This window comes from Phaethon lepturus, unplaced genomic scaffold, assembly GCF_000687285.1.
Source record: "Phaethon lepturus isolate BGI_N335 unplaced genomic scaffold, ASM68728v1 scaffold8279, whole genome shotgun sequence".
Classification (NCBI taxonomy): domain Eukaryota; kingdom Metazoa; phylum Chordata; class Aves; order Phaethontiformes; family Phaethontidae; genus Phaethon; species Phaethon lepturus.
Genome location: NW_010565478.1, coordinates 4,585 through 27,993, shown reverse-complemented (window position 1 = coordinate 27,993; position 23,409 = coordinate 4,585). Strand labels below are relative to the sequence as shown.

Sequence of the window (23,409 nt, the reverse complement as noted above, 5' to 3'; positions counted from 1 at the left end):
TATGTGGGAGTGTGGGGGGGGGGGGGGGAGGAATCTAGTTATTGTAAACAAACATTTTTCCTTAAGTGGCAGAAGCTAAAAACAGGTAAACAGTTGAGGATACAATGAAATTCATGTGAATCTACATTTCTTACTACTGAAGGAGCAACCCAAAGCTACAATCAAGAGTCTGCTGCAAGCACAAGAGGGTAGACAGATGCACGTTATGGATCTTGCTAACAACAGAGGTCTCAACCTGCTACTCAATTTTCTGCTTATTGTCTTGGTTCTGGTGCTCGCATTTATCCTTGTGAAGCTCATGTGAACTTCTGAGAGGCTTCATTTCCTTCTCAAATCATGTTTTGAGACTTTTTCAATGATAACATAGACACTTCAAAACTATCTGAATAAAAATATGCAAAGACTGCATAGACTGAAATATCTGACAATTAGAGAAAGTGTTCACATACTTATTTAATCGGAAAGTGATCCTAAAAGCTGCACACAATTATCTACCTGCCATTGAGTAAAGAAAGCATCTACAGCCTTGCTGAGTACATGAGGAAATCCAAGTTTGCATCAGCAGTTACTGTAGTTTGCTCACTGATACAGCTGACCTGTATTTAAAGATCTACAAAAGATGTGCAGCCTTCAGGAACATCATTTCTGTAAAGGGGACAGCAGAAATCAAATCTTTAAAATGGGATTTCCGTAGAACATTTGCTTCATGGGGAATGACACGGCTATAGCAGGAAGACAGAACAAAACACCAGCAGTGCGCATCAAATTAACCTGTGGAGAGCAAAAGCAGAGATGCTGTAGATGGAAACATGGATATCCATGAAAAGCAGCTTGCAGCAGCTGAGATGAGGGTAAGTTAAGTTTAAATATGAAAGCGTAATTCTTAGTTACACCTTTTTTGACGCCTATGGTTCACAGCAACACCTTAAAAGCCAGAAGCCATTAAGTGTCATCCAACAGTATGAAAAGAAGCAGCCACCAAAGCAACTGAAAAACAAACGATGATTAACAAGGATTATCATAACTCTGCCTATGAAGCCCCTAACACTGCCATGTACACCAGCAGTAAGTCCATCTGCACAAACCCAAGAAGCATACTACAGCCTCAATAAGCCGGATTTAACACTTATGCACAGGTCAAGTGTGCAGCGTGGGAGCCCTCAAGCCGTATTTGAAATCCAACTTGTTGCCTGCCAGTGCGATCACCCAGTCCATAGCTTGCCCTCACATTAAGCATACAGCATAAGCTTCTTACAGGACCTTCCTCCACGGTCCTTTACAGGATGATGTACATTCCCCCTGGGCCCCTGGGAAGGACAGTGACCAAGAAGAGCTTGCTTTTGCTAGAGTTACTTGCCCAGAAGGTAACTCTACACACCTGAGATATGCTGGGAAAGAAGGTGGCCAGATTGGGGCCAAACAGCTTACTCTTAGCATCTCTCTTTCCCAAGTACAATGTGGAAACAAAGTGCACCGACACATACGCATTGTACAGTAAACATAACACCATACATACATATATAACAGTCTTTTGCACACATGCTAGAGAGGCAGATGTTGCTCATGGGATGGGGGAAGCCCCAGCTTCCAGCTTTTTATCCCCAACAGCACATCCCTGATTCAGCACGTATACTGTTGATCCAGCACTTCTCAAAAGTGCTGAATGTATTACAGAGCTGATTTACTCATGTTCACACTCAGGATTTCCAGATGATTACTGTTGTTTTGGAGTGGTTCAGTTATCTGGAAAGACCCATCTAAATTGGTTCTACAAAAAGACTTTTCGCAGGAAAAAGCCAGTGTGTCCAGGGAAACAGAAAGTTTCTGCGAGTTCTACCACTAACAGGCATCCATATTCCACTCTATGCTACCTGCTCCAAAGCTTAGGCAACACTAGCTGGGGCAGCACAGATAGTCAAAATGAAATCTTTTCTCTCATCTGCTCTGAAATATGTGCAATGAACATTTAAAATAGCTTCTGCAAACTACGCACGTATAGCTTTTTAATGTTGATGTAGTAGTATCAATTCCTGTCTGTTTGCATTTAAAGGAGAAAACTTTGCACAGCTATATCACCATAAGCACTTTATCACTTATTTTGATAATCCTGAAATATTCTGCTTTAAAAAAAAAAATCTGTAAATGTATATGCAAGGGATATATGTTGTAACAGTTACACAGTTATGTATTATTTAGGAGGATTTCTGCCGCTGCTTGACATAAATGGCATGAAGCATACCACAACCACAGAAACTGCTATGAAGCCCACCCTAGTCTAAAGAAGAATAAATATGGTTTTCCCAACAAAATGGCAATTCACTGATACATTGCTTGGGCTTGTACAAAGCTTATTGTCTGTATGCTCTTCTATATATTCAAAAGTTTCCCTATCTTAGGGAAACCACTGTGGCAGTTTAATAGCTAAAACTGGAAAAATGAGATAGCCCTGACAAAAAATAAAAATTACATATTCCTTTTTAATAAAAGGAGAAAGATGAGTCTACTGCCAACAACAATCATGTACTTCCAGATCCAAAACTACATACAAATGAAGTCTATAAGAAGCTCTGCCATTAGCTTATAGAAACAACCCCAAGAAACAAGCCCAGCAGCCTCCTCTCAGCCAGCAGTGAAAATTACAGAATCTACAACAAATGTTGAAACACACTGATGAAACTGAAACATGCCTTCTCCCAAGACAACATAAAATTGGCAAGTTATGAGTTAACCAATGCCAAGTCTCTTTTTGCAATCAAGCACGGTCCAAGTTCAGTTTCCCATTGTCTGCTAGCACTTACTCCAGCCTGAGCCCACATATGCACAGTAATGAACGCAATCCCAGTTGTTGGACTGCCAACTTCACAGCAAAAGCAACAGAACATGAAAGCTTAACTGTGGCTCACAGTGAAGGATCTCTAATTAGCTCTGTTAACCAAAGGTGGTAATTCTTCATGTTAAAAAGTTTTAGTTGCTGAAAAGTATGGTTCCATCAAAATGTGACAGGAAAAACGTTGACATTAATCCGTTTTAGTTTTCTGATCTGCCAGGATCACAAGAAAAAAGTAGTTTTGAGCTGACATTTAAGAATAAAAAGTTTTATGTGGCAACAAGATTATTTGAAGAATGCTATACTGCTTTCTTTCAATTAAAGTTTTCCAACTTTTGTTTACCAACGTTTAGGTATGCATGCAGTTTACTTCCTTCTGTGTTTTGAAATAAAGATTGTTGTAGTATCTCTAACTTTCTCAATGCATTATAATTTGATTTCCAGTAACTTGTATACACACGGTATGAACAAGGCAGTGTTTCCCTCATTAAAGAAAAAAACAGTAAACCAGATACATTAAAGGAAAAACATGCACTTAAGCAATTTCCATCTATTGTTTCTGCTATATTCTGACACAAGTTAGCACACCATCAAGAAATCATACAGATGCCCTATACACTGGAAAAACAGAGATTCATCACGTGATGCATACAACAATGTACAGAGCTAGTAACTAGATATGTGACCTTCTGAAGCCTCCCTTCTTCTAATCTCCCACAATTTTAAAGGCGTGTTTTCACTTTAAACCTTGTTTCTGGACTAGCATACAGTATGTACCTAGGTACATTCAGATCGGCTTTAAGAAATGCCTTTACATGAAAACATACAGCCTTTTTATCCAGGTTTGTATGGCCTCCCAGTTCAGTAAATAGGAACTGCAGTCACATATTGTGTTTTTTCCCTTAAGATAGGCCTAATCACACACTTCCTTACTTCGGAGGTTAAAAAAAGAAAAAATGGTATTACAATGGTCATGTCTGCTGAAAGATCAGCTGTACACTGAAAATAATTAAGTTCACGGTGAAATACAAATTCTGCATGGAAATTATTTTCATTGAAGTACTGTTAAAATCTGTTCCTTGGAAATGCATAGGAGAATGTTTATCTTCAAAAGGTATACATTAAATAGTACATATTAGCTAGAGAATTTTCATATACCTCGCCATGATGTTACAAAATAACCATAAGCCAAATCCTTCTTGGAGACTTATTTCCAAAATGTACAAACATCACACCCACAGCTGAACGATGCACCTTCTCTCAAGGGGCCTTCTGTTGATCCACAGCATCTTTTCTGGAGTTGCAAACCTGACCATGTCCTGAAAGAGAATCTCAGCCTAGCTGTAGGTCTTCTACCCAACACTGAGCTTCCCTTAAAATGTACAGTAAGTATTCTATTTTAAAAGTCATGGTTTACAATTGGAATGGAAAAGCTGCATTATAGTCTTTTTAATTTGGGGACCAAAGTGTAACAAAAAAACAACAGATAGATGCTGAGTTCAGTTAAATTTATCAAGGACTATTAAGGAAGCAGAGAATCTTCATTTTGAGATAAACTTTGGAACAGCTCTTAAGGGCTGTAATACATTATCCTTTATGGCAAACTTAAATTCAAAGCTTGCCTGATTTTATAAAATAAACTCTAATTCAGAGTTTTGTGGGGTAAACTGTCTATACTAGTCTGTAAAGGCATAAAAATTTATTTGTAGACTGTATTATTAAGTGCAATGGCTGTTCCTGAACCATCAGTCCTCAAAACCAGCTCAGAAAATTGTTGCAGTCTATTCTTGCTTCGTTAGTGATAGCTGCCCTCTATAGTGTCTCACTCCACCACTGTACCTTAAAGATATACAAAGCTGCTCTAGATTCTCAGTTAAAAGCAAAACTCATTTTGTTCTCTGTTCATGGCAATGGTGGTTTTAAAGTCAAAGAACAATAAACTAAATTTTTCGGTCCTGCTAAAAACACTGCATTTCCATCAGCATACATATTTATTAAAAACAAAATAAGAAAAATAATCCCTACTAAGTGGAAAAGAAAAATAAAAAAACTTCTATAGAAGTGGGGGTTTTTTCCTCTTTTTATAAATCACGAGCTTCCTCTAGCAAAATCTTATGCTTTCTGCTTTTTTTCTTTCCTAGGTATATATTCCACTTTGGATTGTAGTTTTCTTAAGTTTCTCAGAAATAATAGCGTTATCAGTTCCCAGGTGCACATATGGTGATCTTTGAAAGAAAAAATATCATAGCACAATTATAGAATCATAGAATATCTCAAGTTAGAAAGGACTCATAACAATCACCGAGTCCAACCCGTTGCTCCTTGCAGGACTACCTAAAACTAAGCCATATGACTAAGAGTGTTGTCCAGACACTCTTTGAATTCTGACAGGCTTGGTGCCATGATCACTTCCCTGGGCAACCTGTTCCAGTGACTGACCACCCTCTCAGTGAAGAACCTCTTCCTAATGTCCAATCTGAACTTCCCCTGATGCAGCTTCACTCCATTTCCACGTGTCACTGCTCACCAGAGAGAGGAGATCAGCACCTCCTTGAGGAAGCTGTAGACTGCGATGAGGTCACCCCTCAGCCTCCTCCAAGCTTAACAAACCAAGTGACATCAGCTGCACACTCACAGGTCTTGCCCTCAAGATCTCTCACCATCTTGGTCACCCTCCTTTGGACACACTTTAATAGTTTCATGTCTGTCTTAGACTGAGCTGCCCAAAACTGCACACAGTACTCGAGGTAGGGCCATACCAGTGCAGTGTAGAGGGGTACAACCACCTCCCTCAACCAGCTGGCTTGCCGTGCTTGATGCACCCAGAGGACACTGTTGACTCATATTCAACCCAAACCTCCAAAGCTTCTTCCACGGGGCTGCTCTCCAGCCTCTCATTCCCTAATTTGTACATATAACCAGGATTACCCCATCCTTATGCTGAGGTTTCTTTAAAAAGAAGAAGAGGGGAAAAAAAAAGCAACAAGTGTTAAGACAGGAAGAACCATTCTCCTTTTTTCACCTCTTCTGGATTCATTCCTCCTTACAGCTGTAGCCTCTGGGCAGAAAGACACAGCAGGCAGGGAAGGCCAGCAGAGGATGCCTGTAAGAGCCCAAAGGCTTATTGCTCTTGCACGCACTCAAAACTTTCTGTTTCTCTGGGTTGTATTTCAAACCCACATCTTCTCACTTGAGGAATCGTAACAGGAAATGCATTTCAAGGCCCATCAATGCAACTCCAAATCACACCAATGAAAGTGCTTGCTAAGGGCACCAAGGAGCCTCCTCCACACCCCTTGTGCCCTTACTGTCAGACTCCCTGTGGCACCGCCTTGTGATCAAGTGGGAAGTCAGGGTAAGCAGAGCAAAGGCCACAGCTTCAAGGACTTCTCCTGTTTTCCAGGACCAACCAGACAGCTGATAGGATCATTTGGTTCCTAAGCCATATGCTAGCTGAATCCTGTAAGACATCTATCAATACCGATACAGGTATAAAAATAACAGGAGCAAGAAAAAAAAAAAAAAAATCAATTTTAGGCAAAACTTCATCCTATAATCTTATAATCTCAAAAAACCTGAAAAGGTGCAGCACCATTTTACAAATTCAGCCAAAAAGATAAATAATGCTTGTGCTCCCCCTGTTGGCTCTGTTCTCAAAACACAGCTCGGCATCAATGCCCGCATGAACATAAGTTTTTGAAAAACTATAGTAATACATACAGGGTTTCATCTGTTTCAAACACAGAACTTTGCCTTCATACAAGGAGACACTGTATTTAATCACAATCAGAATGAGAAAGCAATTTTGAGACATGAAAAACAAAAGCTGGGAGTCGTTTTGACCTAAACAAAAGTAAGAGTTTCTGAAACACCCATCCTAAACAAAGCGTTGTGAAAGGTAGATAAAAGATGGTGAAGAGACACATACCTAAATGAAGGATAGTAGTAAATAAAGCTTACTCTGAATGTGTATTTAAATCCAAAGGAGAACCACAAGGCACAGTAATGTGGATGCAAACCCCACAAGACAGCACTGCTGACAGCTGCAGCCAGCTACATGTCTCCCAGGTGTTCTGGAAGACTTGAATGAATGGACAGACTTACCTCCTCCACAGTACCCTGCTTTTGCTCCCCAAACCCCTCGTGTGCTCCTCAATGCCACCAGTAGCTGCCAAGACCAAGGCTGGCAGTGCCCCTGACCCAGCCTCAGTAGTGAGCCCGTTTCCATCACTTCGGCTGCAAAAGGACCCCTCAGCCTCCACTCTCTACCTGGGTAACTTCTCAACACTGAAATCTTCAAGAAGCTTAGAGAAAGATGAGGGTTTCTGTAGTCATAAGGATAATGTAAAAGGATGGCTACCTGGAACAATGTCAGGTTTTTAGAGACCCTTAAGGATTAATATTAATTCAGGCATATTAATTGGATTCAAGTTTAAGGTTAAAAAAAAATTTTTAAAAATCCAGATCACTAAAAGCAAAATTGGATCTTGAGAACCTCAGGACTTGTCAGTCTTTCCTTCCACACACAATGGAAGAAACAACAACATTAGAGCACAACTCTTCGTAAATTACTTAATGTATCTTCAGGCTGGAGAAAACAGGTATTTGCACATATATTTCTGCTCAGACAATATCCTAGTCTAACCTTAAACTGCCTTTCAGGAAAATCTACATATTGTAATCGGCTTGTCATTTTTTTGGCAAGTCAAGCTTACCTATACAGGTAAACCTGAACGTTTAGATTTTAAATACTGCCTTCCTTCACAAGCTATCTTTTCCCATTAGGGTAAGAACTGGAAACAAAGATTGTGAATTGTCATGTTATAAAGAGTTACCTGTCTCTTAAAACCACGTCTGATGTTTTCTAGTTGACTACTATTAGTTCATTCTAATTAGTTGAAAAATAAGCAGTAATATCAAACTGAATTCAGTTTTTAAATCCTAGTCATAGTGACAGTGATATTCAATCTTGCAGTATGCATAAATACAGCCTCTTTGTACAACCATTCAGATCAAAGTACAGTCACAGTCCCCCACCACACTGTGGCCAAAGACTCTCTTAAGAGCTACTGAAAATGTTATTTGATGAACACCTTACTGTGCCCAGCTTCAGAAAAAGAGATGCTAGTCTCATATAGACAGGCACACTGAATCTGAGTAAACTGTAAGCGGATATCAGAAGAAAACTGCTGGCACCCAGGTAATATTGAGGAACAAGCAACAGCATCCCAAGTCAAAGTTTACAAATACCATCGCCCAGTTAAGAGAACCTGTCCCCTTTCCTATTTTATTAAAAAATGCCTGATGTTATTCCTCGGGTATAACACACGATGCCACACGATGGCAGCAAACACCAAGCTTGAGCCTTACCTGCACAGCCTGTTCACCTCCTGTTCTAAAATCTTCAAGCTGCTGCACATGCCATGCAGCTACACCATAGGGCTCCTCAGCAGTCCTGCAGTCCAGGGGATTTGCACGTAACTGTTCTTTGAGCCACATTTGAGTCCTCACTGCTGGCTGTATGGGAGCTCCACTCACAGCCTGTTGTCCCAGAGTTGCATATCTCTGTCCGAAAGCTTCACAACTGGCTGCCGCAGGTTTGCTTTCAGGTAAGGCACTGTAGGTCAAGTCTAAGGCATGTCTCCTACTTGAGGAATCTGAAACAAAATCATCTTTGCTGCACGTTTCAAATTTGTATTTGCAGTCCAGTAGAGAAGATCGTTTTTTCCCTATTTCCTTGTCCTCAATTTTTAGCAACTCCATGCTGTCATGCAAACAACTTGGACCATTTGTCCGTAATTGTGGTGACACAACTTTGTCTGTACTAGCCCTGGAGTCCACCGAATGACTACTACCATCTTGGCTGAAGGTATTTGGTGAGCTGAGTTTAGACAAGGAGGACCATTTTCTTACAGGTCTTGCATCTTTCATGTCAAGAGAATTGTCCAGGGCACCCTGATTTCTGCCTCCTCCTGACCGTACAAAGCTTGTACTCCATTTTGAGCCATCAGACTTGAACGCTTCTCTGTGTTTGGAAAGTGAAGAGCTGGCATTAGACGGCATCACATGGGCAGTAGGAATAGAAACCAGTGATCGGCTGGGCTTAAACGAGGAGGTACCACTTGAAGTTGAATGATCTGGAAAGAGAGATATATCATGTAAATAATTACAATACAAAACTCATATTAACATCAGCGCCCAGAGGACAAAACATCAAAATCAAAGTGCAATGCAAAAATAGAAGGAAACAGATCTCTCGACAAAATAGGGTCTTCTGAATCATTCAGGATTATGAGAATGGAAACCTATTAAAGTGGGAGATTTTCAAATTTGTTTTGCTCAGGTGTCATCATTACAAAAAGAGATCTGTACTAAGCCATGGCAACAGCAGCTCCAGGCACAATTCCCAGGCTGTGGGCAGAAGGCAGTGTTTGTTCCCCAGCTTCAAGGTGGCAGGCTGGATTTCTCCCCCACCCCACACAGTTTTAAGTACCTTCCTTATCACAAATGACAGAGGTATCACATCTCAGGAGCCCCAGGACTGGTTCCTCTTCTATCACCCCTCTTCTCATTTTTTAAAGGCCAGACAATTCACTAAATGCACTTTGTAAAATGGCAGTGCTGGAGACAAGCCAGTTTAATGATGGCCTCTTGGAACAGAATTATTCATCCCTTTTGGATCTCAATGATTTCAAACTATGCTTCCCCAGGTGATTTGCTAAAAAACACAAAAAAAAACACCACAAAAAAAAAACCAAAAACAAACCAAACCAAAACAAACAAACAAAAAAAACCCACAAGGTTCTGAAAAATTTTATGTTTCATTTAGGTGTTGTGTTATTTACAGACCCAAATACAACACCACACAGAAACTGTGTGTAGCACTGTTTATTAAATCTATCCCAAGATGAAATAATACAAACAGAGAAATCAGTGAAGTGATATCCAGGAAGGGATGGAACAGCAAAGATGAGAGGGGTAAAGGAGAGGTTACTGGGGACTGGCTGAGACCTCTCACATGCCCAGCGACATGTGCTTAGCATCACAGGCTGTGGACAACCAGAAATAAACAGCTAATCCTCTCATTAGAGGATCAGCTCCCACCAAGTCACATGTCCACACCCTAGCAAGCTCATACCATTTGTTAGGTTCATGGCAGATAGACAGAATGAAATTGCTCTAATCAGAAGATTCTTTTGGGGTTCTTTTTGCCAAGAGCAAGACAGATACACTCTTCTTATTTCTCGCATCCTAACCTAGAGATTACTTATTTCTTTGGGATTTGTCAGTTGATACAGGAGTTCATAGTGGGACAATTAGAAAGAAAGAAAAAAAAAAATCAACTGCTCTAGTCTAGCCAGTTTGATGGCTAGACTAGGTTAACGTGATTTGGTGAAGGCCAGAACACGTTATTAATTGGGCACACTTTCAAAGGATGTATTTGACTCAATATACCATGCCACCAACAGGAAAAAGAAGAGAGCTTCCAAGGGTACAACAACTTTTAAAAATGGCAGCACTTGGTTTTTCTACATATCCAAATAAAGATAACCTTACCCCCAACTTGCATACTCCTCCTTATTTGGGACCACATTTCCTCTCTCCTTGCACTTGCAGCACAACACAAAATAAGAGTGGTCCTACAGCCACACTCTTCATGAGAAGAAGAGAGCTTCCAAGGGTACAACAACTTTTAAAAATGGCAGCACTTGTTTTTCTACATATCCAAATAAAGATAACCTTACCCCCAACTTGCATACTCCTCCTTATTTGGGACCACATTTCCTCTCTCCTTGCACTTGCAGCACAACACAAAATAAGAGTGGTCCTACAGCCACACTCTTCATGAGAAAAATGTATTATAGCTCACAAAATAATAACCAGTTCCTTGATTGATACCTGTTTATTACATACTTGTCTTCTGCCTCCTAAAGGAGCCGGGGCTCCTGAGAAGGTAAATTCTCACTGAAGCCTTCCTGCCTCCTAATGTGTCACTGCCCCACCAGATACCCTCCCATTTCAAAGCAGAAGTTCACATATTGCCTCTTGCCTCTACCCAGCTGCCTACTTTCACAGTAGTTATAGAACACAGCTAAGACTTGACAAAACTGCCAGAGCTGGTTGAAATGGACCAACAGTTTAATGCGTTTAAGTGTGCTGATGATGGCCATAAGATACACACAGAATGCTCACATTAGAGAAAGTAAAACAGAGAGAATATGAGCAGCTTGTTATCTGATGGATCACGTTGCTAATAAATGTGAGGTACCATTTTTCACACGCAAAATGAAAGACCTTCCCTCCTCCCTGCACTTCTTCCTTAAAAATTCACCAACAGTTTAATGCGTTTAAGTGTGCTGATGATGGCCATAAGATACACACAGAATGCTCACGTTAGAGAAAGTAAAACGGAGAGAATATGAGCAGCTTGTTATCTGATGGATCACATTGCTAATAAATGTGAGGTACCATTTTTCACACGCAAGATGAAAGAAAGACCTTCCCTCCTCCCTGCACTTCTTCCTTAAAAATTCTATACTGCAGAGAGAAACATTTTCCTTGGCTTCTTTCTCTGTCTTGATATTGCTTAAGAGATGGGACATGTTAAAGAGGAAGACAGAAGGCCATACACCCATTTCATGTGGAAGGAATCACGCTCTTCTGACCAAACACATTTTGTGCCCACAGCTATTGCAGCAGTGGAGACAGTGGTATGCAAGACTACACGTTCCCAAAATTGTGATATGCCCACCACCCATAACCAATCTGCCAGTGCCAGGTGCAGTCTCAGCTTCTCTCAGCTCTGATTTCCCTCGTAGCACAGTAGGTACCTGCATAAATAGCAGCTACAAATCAGGTACATCTTGCTGCTCTGCGTAGCAGGTGCTGCCAGCTTCCAGCCCTGATCTGCAATAAAGGTACTCGGTCATCCCTGGCTGTGGATGTCAAAGCAGTGACAAGAAGGTGAAAGAGGTCTATGACATGATGGAGCTGGAGTCTCAAACATATATATATATATATATAAAATGAGATGGAAAGCACAGGGTTAGAATCCTGCTTTCTGAGAGCATTCAGCAGAAGAGCAGGGAGAGACTCCTACTCTCCTCGGGAGAATAGGGAGGAAAACACACAGTAGAAAGAAATGCATCTCCTCTTCTACAGGTACTCCTTAGCTAGAGGCTGCTGCCTTTGTAACACTCAAGCAAACTAACTTTTGCACTCTACCTTACCCAGAAGGTGAATCTGACACAGCACAAAGTCAGTTCTGTGAAGGAAGCAGCCACAGGCTTTTTCATATCCAAAGAAAATAGAATATATTAGGATTCAGAAAGAGACTGACTGCGGAGACCTATGTTTTAGGCTATGCAGATTTCTGCGAGTAGAAAATGTCACAACTGCAAGAGAAAGGGAAGAAACCCTATCTGTATGCATGTATCTGTAAAAGTTTAATACAGTTCCATACAAAAAAAAAAATTATAGTAGTATTTAATATAGCATTTTCAGTCTGAAATACTGACTTAATGTTTGAAGACTGCATGTAGGTGACTAGAATTAAAACCAGTAACAGTTAGAAGTATATGATTTCCTCCACCTCTTTTTAGAGTACAGAGTTATTCTTACGCAGTAGATTTTAATTTTCCCTTGTTCTACTCTAAATTTAAGCCCCGAGTTAGATCTAAACTTCCTCACCTCACTTCTGATTCAAAACTCTTCAAGCAGATTTAAACTTTGAATGCCATGGACATCCAACTACAGCTGATGGATGTCTCTGATAATTTGTCTCAAAGTGAAACATAGCAATTTTGGCTTCAAGTTGTCCTAATCAGTCTTCCCATTAATGCTCACTGAAACATATGAGAAAATTCACACTTCTTCTTAGAGCATATTGCTTCAGTCTGCCTTGACTGCAGGCTCAGCTGGAAAGAGAGCCAGTTTGCATTCTGAAACACCTCACAAGACAAAAAGCATGAATTTCAGAAATTTCATTGAAAATAAGAGACAATCCAGAAAGCACCATGGAACTTAAATGACATTACTTCTTCTGTAGTCACAGAAATAAGCTCCATCTGGCCAAATCTTGCCAAAGACTACTTTATCCAAGCACCAGATTTCTCCCTTCCATACAGTCAGGGGTAAGCAAATGCCTAATTCAGAACGAAACGTGCTCTCCTCTCAACATTACTCACATTTTCACTTAATTGAGCTAGTACTTATTTGAAGATTACAAACACTCTTAAACATGGCTTGTGTATCTCCAGAGTCTTTCAATGCTTAAGACTGCTCTTATTAATGAAAACTCACACACAGGCAGACACACACAAAAAAAAATTATATATCTATCTAGTTGCTACTAGTTTTCCTTTGAACAACATCAAGATTATATGTCAAATTTTACTTTTCAGTTATCCTAATAACTTTTTTTTGTGCCTACCACAATGCTCCTTAGAGCACTTATCTAATAGGCATAACATTTTATTACCTGATCCAATACTTCCCAAACCCCATAAATAAGAGAACTGGAAAAAATATATTTTAAAAGCACACTACAAGATTTCGACCACATAATAGCAACAGATGGAATAGAAAGTGAAGAGCATTTTATATGGCTTTCTTACTATCTTGTGTTACACTTCTGAACTATTTCATTACTGCATATTTGGCACAGAAAATAATATAACAGAAGCAATTTTGGTCTTACTAAAAACTAATCACAGAAATTTTCTTTAAATGGGAGACAGCACAGCAGAGACTTTCTTCTGAAGAAGGGAGAGAAGAAAGAAACCCTCCAACATAAAGTTAATGAACGCCTCCTAGTCATTTACATTTTCCTGTGCCATCTTTTTAAAATCACTAGTGCCAACTTCATTCCTCATTACTGGAAGAAAATCTCTGAAGCCATTTCTCGGGCCAGATACACAACACAATCATTCAGCTACTGAAAAACCTTATCTGTTGTCCAATGGTCAGTCATAACGCACAAGACACAGACAAGGTTCACTGTAACCCTGAACAACTTCTTGAGCTGCAAAGTGAAACCAGTGCTTTAAGAACCCCCATCTACAAAACATGCTTCTATGGGTAACAATTTCTTTACTGCTCCCAATAAGATACTATCAAACAACAGCAGAGCAATCAGCTAATACAGTTACCCAATACTAATCAAAACCCAAATATGTATGTTTATGGGATGGATGCATTTCTAATGCCACTGAAAATAAGATAATCTTCCTTGTGTGACTTTGAAATTTGATATTTTATCCAGGCTATAATTAGAAAGCCCTGACCATGGAGTACACCAGTATTAAAAACAGCTGACCTTCTCTTCCTGCCCTCCCACCACCCAACACTCTGACATAGATTACACCAATCCAGGAAAATAAACTGAATTATTCTTATTAACTGAGGAGAAGATAAACAGGGAAAGTCAAGCCTCTATTATACAAATTTAAGATCTTGAATCTGGCTGCGGTTTAGTGTACAAAACTTCTTACATTTGTCATAGGACATCGGTTCTTCTGAATGCTTCTCTGAACTGTTCTGTAACTCTTAATTGCATGGACTCCTGCAACAAGCCACAAGCAATTCTAGTGTCCAACATATGATTTAGTGAAAGGGCCATGAGTCTTCATTCTACCATGCAAGCATGTGGCTGCCTCCCAGAAACCTTCCCCAAAACAGATGCTTTCAACAACAGAAGTGCCTAACTATTGTTAGACTTCTCGAAAAACAAAGACCATGGGATGATGTGCCATGACAGCAGTATTTACAATACATGTGTGTTCTCCCCTACCTACCTACTTACAAACTGAACTAGCCTTAATACAGCACAGATAATAAGATGAACCAACTGAGAAATTTGAAAATGGACAGGCAGGAGGCCAGCCCTAGCATAAAGCCCTGAAAAGACCAACTCCTCAATCTCTGGAAGCAAAAGCATGCCTTTTCAGGGTGCAGTAGCTGTCATAGGAATAGTTTGGGTTTGGTTATTGTGTTTTGGTTGTTTTGGGGTTTTTTTACTGTCAAGACATCTTCACTATCCTCTTTACAAGCCCTGTTCATACTATTTCAAGTTTACAGTGTCAAAATATGACAGGTGAATGAATGGAGGAAGTCTCTGCAAATAAATCTCTTCCAAAGAATAAATAAATACAAGCATGCATCATAGAAAGCTGTATTAGAAATGGAAGTGCTGTAGACACAGGAGAGAACTGTTCAGATATTTTGCAAGTTCTGTATGAGAAAGTGGGCCCCAAATCCTCATGCAATTCCTAAACATTATTTGTTTATAAAGTGCTGTGTTTGTACAGCAAGAAACTAAAAAACAAAAGACTTAGAGGCAAAATATAATTTAATACTAATTTAAAAGTAAGACAATGTTAAATACTTAAGTACTAAAATACTTACTACCAGTAAACTGAATTGGCTGTGTCACATCTATGCCTTCAAAGCAAACACTGTCATGAAGTGTCCAGAAGCGAGTTCAATTAATGTTATTTGGAAAAAAGAAGCAAGTTTGCTGGCTTCCAGCATCACCAGTTAACCGTACTGGCAACGTCAATCAGAACTGTTTTACATAAGAAGTGGATAGCAAACTCTGAGTCAATTCTACTTTATTACAAACTAATTCTTGTACATTTTTCTGTAGTCTACTGTGTTGCATACCAAAAGAACACAAGTTGTACCTACAAATTTGCTAGTTTTAGAAGTTGAGGTAATTTAAAGTCTATATAATTCTCAAAGAATATGAACAGTACAACCCTGAATAATACAAATCTAAACTTAAGAGGTTGCAGTCAAGAGAGAATCTTCAAAAACTGAAGCAATTTTGTTGCTTTTATTACTTCCTTTCAAACAGCATCATCTCAGAGTAAGATGTGTGATGATACACCGATAAAGCTACTACATAAGCAATGTTACTGTAGAGAGATGGAAGAAGGAATAAATGGTAGGTAAGCCTCACGGGCCTCCTACAACCTACAGAAATCAAAAAATACTGCAAGAGGAGTTTAAAGGGGGTTTAGTAAATGGAACAGGAAGCAGTGTTGGCGAGAGTGAAAGCTGCACACAGAAGTACCGGGGTAGCATACACACTTACCCATGTAAGGAAATGCAGAGGTAACACTGAGTACCAGCAAATGGTAAACAGTTTCTCAGACATCCTTATGAACAAAAGGAATACTATGTACCTATGAAAATACTCTTAACAGAGGCTTGCCTAACATATCCCATCTAACTTCTTATGAACTGGCCATTTGGTATTACCTTCATTATCCTCCTTTACAGTTAATAACTTCCTTTTTTCCACCTGCGACATCTCACTCATTTCCACAACCCTCACCTTCTCCCTTGTTTTCCAGAGAGGTGATAAGATAGCAACAATCCTACTTAGCATAAAAAGTGAGGGTAACACTCTCAACTTTTAGAAGAGGAAGAGTGGAAAATGTGTATGTTCTAAAGTTTGGTTAATGAAGCTTAACACAGAAATTGATTGTCACTGGAGAAAGTTATATTTTGTCATTAACCAAAAGAAAATTATTTACCCATAATGAAAGCTATTTACTCATATGTCCCATATCAATATCATCTTGACAAGGAACATGCCCTATAAAAGTTACTACTTCGACCGTATTCGGTTATAGTAGTTAGGGTACTGAAATACTCTTTCAGAAGTCTGTTCTTTGACCAACTCTCATTAGGACACAGCAGACACTCTCCAGCTTTGATTTATTTAAAAAGTGCTGTCCCATACTTGAGAAGTCATCACTGTACATCAATATCAATTTTCCACCACACCTTCTGACATGGCAAAAAACTCATTATTGAAGTTGCTAGATTCCAGCAACATGGACAAGCATTTAAATGATACAGTGGACCACATGGAAGGACAGCATCTTCATACAATCTCACCTTAGCACTACAAACCAATCTCTGCATTCCAGTGGCCATTGCAAGAGACAAAATTCCTAATTCCATTACTTAAGTTAGATGACAAGAGGCGATCTGAATATCTTCCCACAGAATTGCACATGGATGATCAAATCAGAATGAGTGCCAAAATGAAGCAGACAATGCAGATTACACATTTGCTTTTTTTGAAGATCATACATTATCAGCTTAAAAACCACTAGGCAGGGACGAAAAGAGACAAGCTCAGTAGAAAGTGTTAGTTTTCTCCTATGTTCTACTGTAGTCAAGTTTGAGGTTAAAGTTCCCAATATTAGCCAAAGTTAAAAGACATTCGGTAGAACATCCTGTCATCCAAACTACTCATTAAAAATTAAGACACATTCCCTTAAAATCTATAGCTGGTTGGGTTTTTTTGTTTGTTTGGTTTTGTGGGTTTTTTTTGTTTTGTTTGTTTGTTTTTTGTTTTTTGTTTTTGGTGCAAGAAGATACCAGGTAAAATGATCCACGTTCTGCTTAAAAAAATAATGTTCCTTTAAACTAGCTGTTTGGTAATATCAATTATCATGTCTCAAATAATAAAAATTTTACAGTGTATTTCAACAAATAAAGCTTAACAAAAACTTCTAACACCATTTTGTGCTTTGCAACAGTTGACTTCAGGGACACTGTATGAAGCCAGTGCAACAGTTTTTGATAGGGGAAAACAAATACAAACTCCACAAAAAGAAAGCAAACACATGAGTAGTACAGTAAAACTCCTGAGATTTGCTGTGATAAAACTTGGGCTTTAACATGCACTAGGTATATACATGCAAACAGAAAAAATAAGAAAATAAAATCCCCAAGCCCCCAACATATCACATAGACACCAAGTATAGCCATCCTGCTTAAGGGATCTTAATTAATTGATATTTTAAGATTTAATACAAAATAGTACTACCTACTAATATTTCTGTGAAGTGACAATTTGCCTAGCAATATCTAGGTTAATGATATTCAGATGGGGAATCCACAACTCCAGAAGAAAAACATCTTCAAACAAATTTAGTAACTTCCTACTCTTGAGCCAGCTCAAGAGTCAAATTAGCTCGCTCACATGAAGCCCGTATTAAGAAGATGATTTAGCCAGGGACTGTAAAGAAGAGTAGCACTATATAGAGGTGGGATGCTGCCACTCCAAAATGAAGTCAGGTATCAGCCCTGTGCAACAAGGACAGCTTTAACAAAGTAGCACACACTTCAAAAGCAGCAGGTGAAATATGTTTTACAGGAAAAGATTATTCAACAAAAAGAAATAATTACAGCAGAGTCAACTATTGCAAGACTCTACTCTTGTTTTCCTTACTGTACTCAATTATTCCAATGTTAGAGAAATGTGAAAATACAGAACCATTAAAAGCACATGAGGCAAACACAATACTATGGGGTGTTTAACCAAAGCAGAAGAGATTTCACAGACTGTATCTGATCAGAGTCTAAAGTAAATGGCAGGTAAGCCAAACAGCCCAATTTTTACTCCTTATCAGTCACTGGAAACAAGTTATAAATAGCTACTACTGGTCCATGCTTGCAATGGCCATCCAAAATGAAAACTGGGTTTCTGAATCAGATTTGTCTGCTACATTAATCTACAAAGACAAAGGATAACGTAACTTACATAAAATCTCTTTAGATGAGAAAACAGAGCATGTTAAGATAGAAGTATGTCTTAAAAGAATGAACTAGTTTTGCCAGAACACAATAAACCTTTTGATTTATGCATTTTGCCTTCTTACCCCAAGGATGTCACATACGCACAGCCAAATATAATTGCTGTTTCTAGAAACACAACATAATAAAGCATGCTCTGAACAATCATTGTCAAAGTTAAAGTTTCTCAGCAGTAACTGCCACACACACAAAGAGAGACCCCACCCTCAGTGCTTTCTCTTTGTGTACCTCTCTGTCTCCCAGCTCCTCAGCATCCAGCTTAGGTGCTATGATAACTGCTGTACATATACAGTATCTAATAGAGAACTGTGCTACAGGATGTTCATACACTGCTGTATGAGTACATGGGAGTAACATGCAACTGGCCACCACAAAATAGTAAAAAATATTATGTATAAAGCGTGGATGCTCCATGTAAAAGAGCAGAAACTGAACAAAAGAGAAATTTTGTACCCTGTAGCATCTATCTTTTCCAGCAATCTGGAGCTATTTTTAAGAAATAGTTATATAACTAAGTAGAACAATTTTTAGATTAACAGGTTCTATTTTTGCCCCTCACTCTCCCGATAAGAGGATAAAGCAATATTCCAGAACAGCAGTCACATAATCACGCAACTTCATTTTGTTGAAATAAAAGTATGAGTGAAAACTTACACTGCTATATGGATTCTTTTTTTTTTCCTTTGTGGTTGGCTGTTTCTTTTTTTAAAAGTCTAAATCTTAACTTGCATTTGCCTTTCTATGAAGGCTATCTACAACTTCCAAATCCATTTTCTAACAACAAGCACTTAACAGTGAAGACATGCAGAAATCAAATATCCCCCTAGGACCTTCATTAAAAGTAACGGGTAAAGGAAAAAAAAATGCCATGGATGTCAGAATATATCTGTCCTCCTTCCTTTCTGAATCTGCAAGACACCCATGACACAAATACCATCTACTTAACAGCCACAGGATACTCCCTCTTGCCGATATTACTTCTTCATCCCCAGCTAGGGAGGATTAAAAAAAAATTGGAGTAACTTGACCCATCAGAACAGAAATCCACCCCTGCCTTACCAGAGGGGAAACATCCTAGATATTTTTGTTTTCTGTAAGAGAACATCCAGTAGTCAGGACGTACCTACCCCTCCACATTCCTATACCAAGACAGACAGAAGCTGTACTTTCTCAGGCTCCAAAGGAAACTTATGTTTATCATTCCAACTCTCTGACTTACTCCAGGTGCCATCTCCAACATATCAGCATTCCCAATTAGCTAGGCTGACGCCTTTCAGCAGCAAAACCACCTCACCTAAGACACAAAGGGAAAAGACTGTGCATGTGAGGAGAGACTCACATGAGGAGATCTAAGAAGAGAGACTCCCTCTAACCCAAGGGATCAGAGCAAAACCTCAGGGTTCCCACAGCGCACTATCACTCCATGCAGTTAAAACTTTGTTGTTGACCAAGGTGTATGTTAATCCATTCCCTTACATTTTATTCCTAAGTATAGGCAGAAAAGAGCCTACAATTTGATGTCAAGAAGGTTAAATCCCACTTTCAGCTTCCAAGGAGACTTGAGTTCCTGGCTACATTTTTGAGATCATTATCCATTAATGAAAGTTTAATCCCTGCTGCCATTAACATGGTCTTTAACTTAAATATACCATATTTAGATTCATCTGGTACCCGTTCATCTCACCATTAAGCAGTGGATCTCTTATCTTGGTTCACAGCGCACCAAGAATAGCTCTAACAGAAGCAGCAGCTTCCAGCTTTAAGCCAGGCTACACAAGTGCGGAAGAGAGGACATACCTTCACCTTCATTTTCTCTCTCGGTCTCGTACTCCAACCCCATGTCCTATACTGATTTTCCCCAGTCGAGCCTTACACACAGTAGTCAACCTCCTAGTTTACCTCTGCATTCTCAGTTTGGAAGCCCCAGCCCAAACTCATAAATCATAGAATAAAAATCAATTAGGCTGGGGAAGACCCTTAAGATCGAGTCCACCTATTAACCTAGCACTATCAAGTCCACTACTAAACCACGTCTCTACGCACCACATCTACACATCTTTTAAACACCTGCAGGGATCGTGACTCAACCACTTCCTTGGGCAGCCTGTTCCAGTGCTTGATATCCCTTTAATGGATGACCCTTCCAAGCAGCACACAGGCTTCTGTACCATAAGAGCGCATGTGTATGAGCTCTTACCCAGATGATAAAAACAAATCCTTTCACAGGCAGAAGCAGGTACTGTAAGTAGCCACAGCAGTGAGGCTGCCATGGGTCCAGCAAGGCAGGCGAATACTGCTTGACAGCTTTCACGCTGCTTCATAGCAAGACTGCCTCTATCTCCTTCTTCCTGCTTTAGACAAAGGTCAGGTCAGGTTGCCAAACACAGCCAGCTTGCCGCAGCACTGCCACATACCACTTGGGAATGGTTAATGTACCACAAGCAATTTACTTGATACACTTTGGGAACACCTGCATCAAGCACTAATCCCTTCCAAGGGCCAGAAATCATTTCCAGGAATCCCAAAAATTCAACTGCTGCCTCAAGAATAATTTAGCTCACTGGGGAAGTCTCTCCCCTTCAGATGCCGATTCCCAAACGGTAGCAGAACAATGTTAACAATAGCTTATATTCAACTGGAATAGGTCTGCTGAGGACCTAGCAGTCATGCTCTATGTACTTACTTACCAGGATTTGGGAAAAAACAAGGTATTTTTAAAAAGACAAAGAAACCTGTAAAATAAATACACAGAACAAAATACAATATTGCAGAAGTAGATCTTGCTCTCTAACTTTTACATTCCTAGCTTTGTTACTCTATCCTTCATTTACAAGACTCTCTCCTCCCATTAAAGCTTCTTGGACACTTTAGGTCTTTGATAACAAATCAACAGCCTATTCCACATGTAGGTCACCATCTGGAACCCAGCTCAGGTCACAAAGGATTAACCTGAAATTGAATTTGAGCATAGTTCTATATTCTACAGAAGTCACTTTTTATACTCCAAAACTAAGCATCATTATCCTTATTTCCCAAATGAAGGACAGGAGGCAAGTGTTACAACAACCTAGCAAACCTTACCTGCTTCCTCCCACTGCTCTCTACACTGAGCAATACTGGCTACCTTGGTATAATGTACAGATTTTAAACTTCGCAAATGCAAGCAAAACACAAAGGAATAAACTGGGGTGGGAAGAAGGGTAAGACCCACCTGGAAATCTCAGCATTTTCCTATAGCGACCAAAAACTTGATACTTGCAAAGGAATTTGACATTCCTGTTACTATCTGAAACATTTCTGAAAGCAACAGCAGCAAGAAGAAAATACAGAAAAGTTACTGAATTCCATCCTACAAAACTGATTACAATACAATAAACAGATGTGGAAAAACGTCAGTTTTCTTGCACCTTTTTCCTGCATCATCTGGCTTTCACCATTTTGACCCTTAGCTTCTAGTATTTTCTTTTTTCAGACACATCTGTGAAGTCTGACAATAACTGAATGTTGCTCCATTTCTAATACACAATTTCTTTATAGCATAAAACAAAGGAGAGGGTTCTACATTTTAACGCCCATAATTAACCATCCCTTCAAGACTTCCACCTTCCCCACACACACTCTGAGGGCTTAATTTTGCTTTTTTTGGAGGACAGTTGATAGTTTGAGCAAATGCGAATAATACACTGTTAAAATTAGCAATGTTAATTCAGAAGCTATATTTAGAACTGAATTTCACACTCTTAGGAGGATTTCTTTACTGCAAAGAACAAGCCTCCCATCCAGAGGGGAACTATGTCCACCATCAAAGAAGCCACAAAAGATAATTTTAAAGGCTGAAGAAAAAAAAAAAAGCATGCATTTTACCATCTAAATAATATTACTCTGAAGTTTCCCTGGAATATATATGCAGACCTTAATGCTTACCAGCATTTCTTTACTTTACAGACAGACTCCTAGCAGGTAATGATAGTTATATACTATTCATCTGAACCTGTACATCACTTTTTTAGAAATATTCTGAAAATTGAAGGCCATTTGTGTCCTTTGAAAAGGCTGGCTGAAAGATTTGATTTTACTATATATATAACTATAACCCATGCTTAAACAAACAGATACCAAATTAGGCGAGAAATGCATAAAATTTTTTATTCCAGCTTTTCCTAATGAAAACTTTCAGCTTTGCAAGTAATTTCTTTAAAGAAAAAAAAAAACAAACCACAAACCCAACATTAACAGTAATTTATTACTTCTCCATTCTTTCACTGGCAATTGCTTTCTAAAAAAGTTATTGTTTCTTCCCTCACTGCCTATGCCAGAGAGAAGATACGAGTTTAGTGCCCTGACATTACCATGATTTAGAAAATTTTATGAATTAGCACACTAGTTAAATGAAAGCGACAAATCCAACTAAATCGTAAGAGCAAGAAAATTAGTTATTAGTCATTAAATCAGAAGTCATTAATTATAATAAATGCTTATAAAGAATGTTGCTCATCCACAAAGACCAGAAGTTCCTTTGCCAACTTGTATACACGTCAGGTATCATTTGGTCCACCAAATCCATCCTCCCTGGTATGAAACAAAACACTTGCTACAAAAGATATAAGCAGTCTCAGATTAAAAGACCTGATCCACTGTAGAGAACAGAATGGTAACCAAGCTCCAACTGGTGTACTTGAGATAATTTCTGTAGCCATTCAAGATGCTAAAGCATTCAAAAGAAACTGATGACAACGCACACACACACACACACACACAAAATCCTTCCTTGGTAAACTTTTGGGGTTTGATCACCATAATTCTAAAAATCAGTTTGGCATCTTAATTCCCAACAGCATGGTTTACCTAGCACCTAAATGGGATGTTGGTTCAGTGCCACATGCCTGCCTGAGTACCCACGGAATCTGCAGCATTACTGAGCACAGTCTTCATGTTCAAATAAAGCACATCATATGACATAAGAA

At 39.2% G+C, this 23,409-nt stretch overlaps 1 protein-coding gene across 1 annotated transcript in view; it reads right to left on the bottom strand.

The window, feature by feature from the left end:
- CEP85L (centrosomal protein 85kDa-like) overlaps nt 1-20,285 on the bottom strand; it is a gene marked incomplete at its 3' end in the record, with an annotated part of 74,543 nt that extends 54,258 nt beyond the window's left edge. Inside the window, exons 1-2 of the mRNA XM_010295193.1 lie at nt 20,243-20,285; nt 8,198-8,964 (exon numbers count right to left, since the gene is read on the bottom strand). Of these exons, the coding sequence (XP_010293495.1) occupies nt 8,198-8,964; nt 20,243-20,285 (810 nt within the window). The remainder of the gene's footprint in view (nt 1-8,197; nt 8,965-20,242) is intronic.
- Between the last annotated feature and the right edge of the window lie 3,124 nt (nt 20,286-23,409).